At 38.3% G+C, this 10,849-nt stretch overlaps 1 protein-coding gene across 1 annotated transcript in view; it reads right to left on the bottom strand.

Moving 5' to 3' along the window:
• Positions 1-1,288: 1,288 nt before the first annotated feature.
• The window catches only part of rnf150a (ring finger protein 150a), a 38,354-nt gene continuing 28,793 nt past the window's right edge, over positions 1,289-10,849 (bottom strand). Inside the window, exon 7 of the mRNA XM_026945865.3 lies at positions 1,289-10,419. Coding sequence (XP_026801666.1) covers positions 10,301-10,419 — 119 coding nt within the window. The 3' untranslated portion in view covers positions 1,289-10,300. The remainder of the gene's footprint in view (positions 10,420-10,849) is intronic.

Genomic DNA, 10,849 nt, shown 5'->3' with positions numbered 1-10,849 from the left:
CTAGACATGCCTGCATCTTTCCCCTGGTGTTGCATGGACTTTATGATGCAAGAACACTTACCTGTTACATGTTCAACACTATCAGTGATCTTCCGAGAAGTTTCAGCTCCCTGTTAATGAAAAAAGTGGCAAACCTACTGCAGTAACAATGCTCACACTTTTATCAGTCTTCTTGTTAAATTCACTCACCCAAAAGATTTAATTATAAAAATATTTTATAGCTTTTCATGTCAAATTAAACAGATGCCTTGTTTGAAAGTGCTAATGCAGTGAAGGAAGAATAAAAGCCAGTGTGAATCATTTTAACGACCTAGCTTTGGCCACAGAGGGTTTTTTTTCACTTCTCACAGATTTATAATGCTTCATCACTGCTGACCTTCTACAAAAATCATCTTAAAAATGACTGTAGAGACATACAGTACCAGGATCTGTGTTGTAGTGACACATTTACAGATTAGTTCCTTTATATACAGATCAAATTTAGGGTTAAAAGAAAGAGAGACAGTTAATGTGAGTAAGATTATGTGATAAAGCCTTTGCTTATAATTTGGCAAAATATATAATCATAATTTACACCATTATCCTGCATCACTTTTCAGTTTTAAATCACTTTCATTATAGCAGCTGTAAGTTCCAGCTTTACTTTTGGCTGTTATAAAGCACTGGAGACTATTTCCATAAATGGTGTATAAACATCTCACAGAAAACGTCACCATATCAACACAAGGTTATTTGAATCTGTTTATGCAGAGCGTCCACTATATAAGTCCGTGTCTAAGCTGTTACTATAGAAACGTATCAGAACAAGCGCACTAATATAAAGCTGTGATTTGCCTCGCAGGGGGAGCTACTGTCCGAGCTGCTTTTATAGAAAATAAATCAATTCAATTCAATTCAATTCATTTTTATTTGTATAGCGCTTTTTACAAAGGTCATTGTCTCAAAGCAGCTTTACACAAACAAAAGTAAAGTGAAGTGTGTGTGTGTGCCGTCTCTGATGAGCAAGCAGGGCGACGGTGGCAAGGAAAAACTCCCTGAGATGGTGATAGGAAGAAACCTTGAGAGGAACCAGGCTCAACAGAGAACCCATCCTCATATGGGTTTACACTGTAGTGTGCGTGTGTGTGAGCACAATGTGTGTTGGTGTAGTCCATGGAAAACAGCTGAAGCGTTTTCGTGGCAGTATGAAGCATTGCCGGTGGACAGGTCCAGAGTGAAGGGGGGGAGGTCTGGATCACCGGCAGCTCAGGAGTGTAGCTCAACAGTGCTGTGGTATAAAACAGTATAATAGTCTCAGTGGTCTTGACAGCTGCTCACCACGTGGCCATGTTTACTCGAGGGCCAATCGAATGACATGGTGGAAAGATGGAGCTCACCAAAGATGTGCTGTAAAGGAAACAAAACCTTTTCCAGATGATAGACATTGCCAGGAAACAACTGCACACCCGGAGAGAGACAGACAGTTAATGGGAACCAGATATGTTATCATGTGGCAGGATGTACTGTATAAACCTGAATTAATTCTGTAGGTCGTTTAACTCTGATGCTCTTTTTCTTAGATGTTCAGACATTGAGTCTACACTAATTATTACCCCATTTTCTCCATATTTAGTCATTCAATTCATTTTATTTGTATAGTGCTTTTAACAATGGACATTATCACAAAGCAGCTTTACAGAAATAAATGGATTCAAAAAATATATTGTAAATATGTGAATTTATCCCTCATGAGCAAGCCAGAGGCAACGTTGGCAAGGAAAAACTCCCTGAGACAAAATGAGGAAGAAACCTTGAGAGGAACCAGGCAATTGCTAATTACACTTTATGTAATCTTGTGTACTGTACTGTTATGTGTTGCACCATGGTCCTGGAGAAACAACATTTTGTTCTGATGTATACTAGATATATAGAGGAATGGCAATAAAACTGTTTCCTCAAAAAAAAAATGAAATCATGTCATGTTTTTGAACTGCCACATATCGGGCAGATGAATACCCTATACAGTCGTGTTCCTTATATACGAGCTACTACGCGTCTGTGATTGGTTAGCATTGCTCTGAGGTAGCATTGCTGCCTCACATCCCCAGGGATATGATTTGATCAAGAGCTCTGTTTACTGTCCTTGCATGTTCTCCCAGTGGACGTCCTTTGTTTTCTTCCTACTTCCCAACAGGATAAGCTCTGGATCCACATCCACCCTGAATTAAATGAACAGTAATAGAATGAATCTAAGGACGAGTTTTATTTTTTTCATATTTGTGGCAACAGTTTTACATACATCTTCCACAAATGATCCTGGGTGTTGACCCAAAATAAGATAATAACCGATCAGTCTGAAATAAAAAGAAAGGGTAATTGAATTTACTTAATTCAAATGTGTACATCAGTTCTAAGTGATTGACCTGAGGATGAACCCTAAGTCACAGTTCACACATGGTTTAAACATGTTAATGTTTATATATATTAGTTATAGTTCCTGTCAGCACCAACATCCTCACAAGATTTTAGAATGTAATGAGTTTACCACTTAAATAAAAATACCACTACAAATATAAATGAAAGAAATTACACAGTACATGTGTAGGGCTCTTGTACTTTCCACATGAAACAAATATTCTATACTTAATATGTCACTTTCTCTGTAAGTTTTAAATGGCATTTACTGCATCCTAAAACATGAAATGTGAAATGCTTTAGGGAGGCTTTATTAGAGTGAATAAGGGATTTAGAAGCATCTTGGCTCTTTGGTAAAATAACTGGTGGAACACATGGGCCAGATGTGGACCCAGCAACGTGTATCAGCGGACTGAACCGAGCACTTGAAAAATACTGTAGAAGTGGCAGTAATGAGAATAAAAAACTGGACATTGTTCAGTTTTCTGTGCGTTTTACATGAACCAGCTTGGCTTCTGCAGCAGATCCTCCGCTTATCTAAGCACATGCATTTATGTCAATTATTTAGCTGAAGCTCATCGGACCAGAGAACAGTTACAGGGCTACAAACATCAGCTCAGAAAGTGAACAATGCTCAGACTTTCTATAGATTTTTCATTTAATTTACCCTCTCAGGTCCGATTAGTAAACTGACAATGTGGCTTGTTTAAGAAAAAAAAAATCAATGATGACAACAGAATGTTTAAAGACGAATTGAAAGGCATGTATGGGTTTATTTTCTCCACGTCAAATCCTAACCAATGGCTAATCTGTTCAGAGTCTACGGCATTAGTATTAAAAAAAAAGTGATAACATTAAGCTCAAAACCAAACAACCACTAATCATTAATGGTTAAGCATTAAAAGGGAACTGGTGTCGCCATTCCGTTGTGTTAGGTGCTTATCTGGATTTTTGTAAGCAAGGAATTTTACGTAACTGGACCTTTACACATTTTTGCTGAATTTTAGATTACATTTGTTAAATTTCAATACATACCCGAATAAATGGTTTTAAACATTCTACATTTGCATTCTTTCCAGACATAAACTCTGAGATGTTGACAAGACCATTAATAAAGCAATTTACTGCTAAAACAAATAAGACAAGACTCAACACAGATTTGGAAAAAAACTGCAATAAAATTTATTGTACCTCACAATCAAAGACTCAAACACGTGCAACATTGTACTAGAACAGTATACCAAGATGGCTGAATATATTTACACTGTCCTCTATATAACAAAATAGCAATACTGTTGAACTCCGCTGGATACTGTATACAAGTTATTTAACAATCTTTAAAACCCATGGTCATTCAAGGGGAATAAACTTACGACTGGATGTAGCTCTGATGCAATCGCCTAAACGTGTGCCATATGCAAACCGGTAGCCCTAGAGTAACTAGCTTATGCTACAGGATTAGCAATCACCCTGCTGAGTTTAATCAGGAGGACTTGTGTTTCATGTAACCGTCTCTCCATCACGGAGATAAAGTGCTTTTCTGAAAGGGTGTGTACACAAATTTAACTGAAATAAGGAGCACTGAAATGATGAGATGATGAAACTTAGAGGACTGTGGTAGTGTAAGTGCCGAAAGGAAGTTACGGTACAACAGCACACTGTTGCTTACACTTTTAGTGGGCCTCATTTATCTAACTGGATACGAATAGATTTTTTTCGTAAATTGGTCGCAGGACGATTTAAACAAGAAATTTTGTATTCATCAAAAAAAAAAAAAAAAAATCGGGTTAGTTAGGAAAAACATTTGTATCCTAGGAGAACTTGTGAGTTTGTGTAAATTTACGTATAAGGCGACTCACTAACGTGAAACTCGACTAATTGGCTTCAGATCTTATAATTGGCGTGAGTTACTGCAATTTTATACACAGATTACACTGTCAAGTTTAAATTTCTTATCTATTTCAATTACACGTGCAATGTGTCTATGGTAGCTGACATGCTGCACTGGCTGAGCTGCGTTATTGGAAGATTTAGAGCACGTTGCAGTTAGGAGGCGCTCTTTCACCATTTAAGACTAGTGCACACTACATGATTTTAGCCCTGATAGTCCAGTCACAGACTCATTTTAGCGCTTGGCAACTACACCCTTCATCTCAGCGAAGTTTGCTCCTGTGATGACCGTCCAGCTGCGCGTTTTTCCCAGTCTGCAAGCGATCGCTGAGGTGCTGATATTTTCAAGCGTGTTTGATTTTCGCAGTGATGAATTGCGTAGCGTGAGCCTCTTCTGCGACTAGTTGCATGTACAATGCTGAAAAACAGCTAGTGAGAGTCTGAAAGGAAATCAAATATATCTGATCTTATGCGCAGCAGATCCCTGAATCCAGTTTATCATCCGTCAATGTATTCAAGAGTGTGAGGGCATAACATAAGCACACTATTGTTTCTATAAGTATTTGTTTGGCATGCCATACTCTAATGAACCAGCAAAAATAAAAACAAACACAACATGATTATTACTGGCTCACAGTATTTAAAATAGCTAATCAATATTTCCTCTACATATTCTCTGATTTCAGTACAAACTAGTGACAAATATCACAAAGTCATGATAGCTCTCTCATCTTATTTTTCGTGAGAAAGTGAGATTTGGGGATGAGGCGCACTTCAGCTGAGATTTCTCCAAGTGTGTGCATTTCATCTGCGAGCGATTTTGTACTGTGCACTTCGGATTCAAGTCATGTAGTGTGAAAAGCTTAGTGATTCTGAGATTTTGAAAGTCGTGTACCGTGCACTCGGCTTTAGTAGTCAATTTTCGGCTCTCTGTGAGACGTGGGCATGACTAAACGTAAATCAGGGTTTTGTGAGTGTCACTAAATGTAAATTAGCTTTTCTGTGAACACACTTGGTAATTTACAGCTGATTTGCATTTAGTAACATACACACATGAGTATCAGGAAAATCAACTTTACTGAACCTTTCTAAACCTGGCAGGATTTTTTTTTTTTTGGTTTAGCCTACGAAAACATTTACACAACTTTACGAAAAGATTGAAAAAATGAGGCCTGTTATCATTTAAGTCAAAAAAAAAAAAAAAAAAAAGCAAGATTGTGCCGTCATACCGCCTCCGAGGGTCTCTGATTTTCCTTCATTATCACTGAAACCACTGAATGGCGCTTAGGCAGACCTATCTTTTGCATTAAAGGCTAAAAGACTCACAACTCTTACAATCAAAACCTGCTGTGTATCAGTAACTTTCGCAATCTAAGCGTAAAGATGGAGCAATTGTGTTTAGATCATTAAAGAACTGTGGGAAGTAATGCATGGAGTATTAGTGGAAATGCTGAATGAGCACCAGAAATGGAGATAGCACACAAAATAAACACACAGAATAAAGCATGCACATGTAGATGCTACAATCTTCTATCATTCCCGTCAGAAGGACCTCTTACTGGCTCACAAGGGCTGCTTTTCTAAACACACACGCAGTAAGCCGTGTGTCAGACTAAAGAGGATTTGGCGATCAATGCTGAACCCTGTGTGATTACATAATCTAAGCTAAGACTCCAGACTCCAGAGCAGATCACAGAGTCGCAATACACAACCTGAATTACAGCAAGCTGTGTGACGGGTCAGCAGAAAAGTTACTCTTCATGATAAATTACACAATGAGCACCACGATAACATATTAACATAGTAACAGTAACATAATCATATAGCATGACACTTAAATGAAAACACCTGGCAAATAGCAAGGCTTTATATTTAAATACAAAGAGCGATTAAAAATGAGTAGGGGAAAAGCAAAACCAATATGAATTTCAAGTAACACTTTACTATACCTTGTGCTTATTGACTGACTGTTGAATATTAAACTCAATACAAGCTTTTAATTATCCTGCTAATATCATTATCATGGAGCTCTGTGAAGCTGGTACCCTATCTAACAAGAAAATGAATAAAACTATAGTGCTAATTTGTGCCATAAAAAATTGTTTGTGCTGGTAGATATATTTAACTATATGACCGAGAGTGATGTCAATACCCAGAACCAAAGATCTGACCAAATTAGTATCATTTGTGCTTAATTATTCAGTTTACAGTGGTGTCTAGTAACAGCTGGTGGTGGTATTATTGATATTATTGATAGTTTGATTGTAGAATCATTGATAATATCTATCAATAACAACAATCAGACTGTTACGAATGTGCGATGCATCATATCATGAGGTCTTATCGATGGCATAATAAGAAGAATGTGGGGCAAACTGTTACACAAACACAGATAGATACACAGCAGCTCTCATTATATTAAATTGTTTAAGTCTGTAATGCTCTACTGGATTCATGCTGTGTTTCCTCTAAATATCAAACTTCATAAAGAGAAAAGTTCTAACACTTTCGTTCAAAACAAACAAGCAGAACTCGACACCAATGGTGCCTCTCCGCTGCCCACAAGTCTATTCCTTCTTCTTACTAAATTGTCTGCTTCAAATACCCTCAAAATATGCAAACAGGGATGAAGCTATTGAAAAAAAAACTATTTCAGACAAGATCATGAAATAGATCCTGCTCCTCTTTGAATCAATTCCAAAAACTGATCAGTTCATCTGCTGGTTACAGTGATAATCCCATATCAGTCCCACAAACACTTCAACCACTTGTTCTTGAGACATCATGCTAATGAGAATCTCGAACAGACGTGTGGATGAACTGATGGCAAAAATCACTGGTAGCCACAAAATGGGCCTTGAGTTCCTGAATGTGAAAGTAACATCTCTGTAAAACAAACAGGAAGGAAGCTTTTGAAAGAAATTTATTTCAGACATTTGACCTTGCTATGACCTTGACCTTGTCTGGATCAATTCCAAAATCTAATCATATGCAATTCATATGCTGGCTACACTGATAATTCCATATAAAGCCTACAAACATTCAACCACTGATTCTTAAGATATCACACGCATAGACTCCTGGATGGACAGACTTATGGCAGAAATGATATATAGCCAGAAAAAGGGCCTTGAGTTCCTGAATGTGAACGTGTAAGTAACAAACAGGAAGGAAGCTATTAAAGAAAAACTATTTCAGATATTTGATCTTGCTGTGAACTTGACCCTGTTTGGATCAATTCCAAAATCTAATCTAAGTTCATCTGCTGGTTACAGTGATAATTCCACAGAAATCCTGCAAGCATTTATCCATTTGTTCTTGAGATATTGCACTAACGAACATCTGGGATGGATGCACGGAGAACCTGGAAACAACTAGTTGTGGAGGCATAAAAAGCCCCCACTAAACTTACGGTTTTCTTGTCTGTCATTTTTTTGTAATTTGTACTTTGACTGGACAAGGTGTGCTTAGTCTATCAACTATCAAGTTTCTCCTCTAAAGGCATTTGGCAATTTCTCAGTCACTGCTGATGACGTGTTACGGATGTGTATGAAATATATCAGCAGAAACAGAGATCAGATCTAGAGGGTGTTTTACTCTGTGTAAAATCACCTGACACGACTGTCACTGAGAGGCTGCATGAAGTTATAGCCTGGGCTAGAAAGAAATCAGCCCCAGCGTTGCTTCTTCATACCATTCTATGTATTTTTCCTATTGACTGTTTTGAGTGCTATTGCACCTAATTCTACTAAAATCCAAAATAAACTACCTTAAGACATTTAACAGTGAACAATCTGATTAATCTGAATACTGATGTCTATTTGTATCTAAAAGACTTGTAATTTTTGACCTCTGACTAGGAAAAACCAAAGAAAATGTTCCCTCAACTCGTTAATTCCTACTTGGGAACGCGGGACGGTCTCCTCAACCCCCGAGTTCAGCAAGTGACGTCAAAAAAACATGGCTGCTTACAGCATCATCAGTAAACAAAATAGCAATTCTTTTTTCTTGTTTGTAGCTCGAACACACAAAGGTAAAAAAATGACAGAATTGTGGGTTTTGAGTTCCTATTTCCGAGGTAAGTCAAATGCAGCATAGCCGTTAGCCCATTTATAGCCCATTTATAGCCCATTTATACCTGCTCCAGTGACATCACTCTCGGCCAATGATTTGCAGTGCTGTTTACTGCTATAGTATCTCAAAAACTAAGTTTTTGTGACACCATGAAATAAATAAAAGCAAGTGGTTTTATTTAATTTCTTGTTATATGGGCAACTTCTCAGAGGTTCATAAATTCTCACCGCCAGCACACAGCTCTTCCCATCACAGTTCTTTCAGCACTTATTCAGTGTAAAATAAATACATGAAGGTTCCAGTCAGTCATATGCATTATGGTTTGAGAGCCTGTGTGGAACATACACATAACAGCACACAAAAAGCTCTGACAAGGCAGGAAAAAAGGAAACACTTGCGTTTGTCAGGGTTATAGAACATACTGATGTGCATCGTGATTGTTGAAACGGTGTGCTTAGTATTGAAGAAGATTAATCGAAAAATGAACACTGACGCACTAATTGTCTTGAATGCTGGAATAAAGGCTTGATTAAAACATCTACTGTGGAGAAGGAGAAGGACAGTTACAGATACAGGTACAGAGACGTGCAATAAATAATGCTATCTTTGGATGATCAAATGAATTTGAAGCAAAAATGGGAGACTGATTTCTCTATTTCACCGTCCTCTTTCCTGACTGTAAACAGGGCCTGTTCATTTCTTTGATTTTTTTTCTTTTTAGAAAAATAAAACTTTGATATTAAAATAAAAGTCGTTCATTAGACTTCTGCTCTCCTATATGCAATGTGCAATAAAAAAATGACTTCATGACATTAATCTACGACGATTCTATTCAAGCTGACACTTTCACGCTGTAAAATAGCAAAGCGCCGACACGTTGTGTATCAAAAAGTTATGACTTGATTGTATTTGGCCAAGGGCTCTAAGCCAACCTCTGTGAGGAGGAAGGGAGACTTGGTGCGTGAGGATGCTTTGGAAAGAAGCAGAAGACGACTCGGTCTAGTGCTCGTACTGAAATCCTCAGCCGTGTTAAAAAAGAAGGAAACATTCAACGTGATCGCTGCTCATCCTCACACTGAGTAAAGACCTGTCTTTCTTATATGGCACGACAGGATGAATGCGAGGAAAACTCAGCTTCACGAGCTCAAGTGGCACTTCAGAAGACACAATCCCTACAAGCGAAGTTCACATTGTTAAGGAGAATGCGGACGGAGAAATCATATATTTAGCAAGCAAACTGGGTTCAACGTTTCTTTAAGTTAAGAAAAACCCAACATTCTCAATAATAAGCAAAGTGAATGACTCGGTTCTGGAATAATCTACGTTTCTCACTCGCATCTCAATCTCTTGATGATGGTTGTGCTTGGGGATTTTTCAAAACGCACCACTTGGACGACAAAAGCGTTGTTTGACGCAACCAGATTTAAAAAAATGCTAGAAAGGCGAGCACTGGTGACATCTCAAGGGAACACTTGAGACACGACACAACATTGTTTTTCAGTTGATTGGACTGCACTCGGACTGCACTTGGACTGCTTCGGAGACAAAACGCAATAGGCTGGTCACAGCTATACATACTCGTATATATAACTTAGATATATCCATTCTGGAATATATGTGTATATTGGCAGTGATCCCACAAGAAAATTTAAAAAGGCAGAATTTCCGAGCAGTCAAATCTGTTATCATGAAACTCGCTGTGTGCTTTTTCCACTGTGGTAATGCAAGACTAATAAAGAAGAGACATCAAGACCAACCTGGTGTGACCAGAGAGAGTGAGAAAAGAAGACCTTTTTCGTGACTCAATGAGGCCGTATGGGCGAAAGTATTGCTTATGTTTTTTTTTTTTTCCTCTTTTTTCCCCATCCTGGTCCTGGTCCATATTTAGCTCCATAGGAGCCCCCTCTAAAGCTGTGCCTCTGTAGCAGCTAGGCTGTACGACTCAGGACTTGGCCTCTTCTTGCTCAGCTTCAGCAGAAAGCTCGACGTCAGACAGGCTAACTTCCACCGGCAGGATGAGGGACGTGTCTGAGTCGCTGCTCAGAGGAGGCTGGTGCTCACCTGGAGGATAGCAGGAAAGCAGAAAATAGCAGGAAAGATGAAACCAGGCAAGAAGCAACATAATCCACTTAAAGAATAAGTAAAACAGGCACAAAACTGACAACCATGAATCAGAGAGACCTTATGGAACAGATATAGGCAGAGCTAGTTGACTATTTAAAGGAAAAATCCACCATATATCCACCACTCGCATATTAATCTTTAGAATTAAGACTTAATCTAAAGATCTAAATTACAATGAAATTCGGAGTTGACTTTTTTGAGTTAAAAGTTCTTATTATCTTCATGGTTTACGATTCCCAACATTACTCACAAATGCCGTTCATGGAATTTATCCTTCTCTTCATTTCTACCTAAAGACTGTGATGCAGCGGCGCTTTAGTCCACTAGTCTGTTCAGCTCTCTCACCACCTCATCTGTACACTCTGCT

This window comes from Pangasianodon hypophthalmus, chromosome 3, assembly GCF_027358585.1.
Source record: "Pangasianodon hypophthalmus isolate fPanHyp1 chromosome 3, fPanHyp1.pri, whole genome shotgun sequence".
Lineage (NCBI taxonomy): Eukaryota > Metazoa > Chordata > Actinopteri > Siluriformes > Pangasiidae > Pangasianodon > Pangasianodon hypophthalmus.
This window is presented reverse-complemented; position numbering and strand designations above follow the sequence as displayed.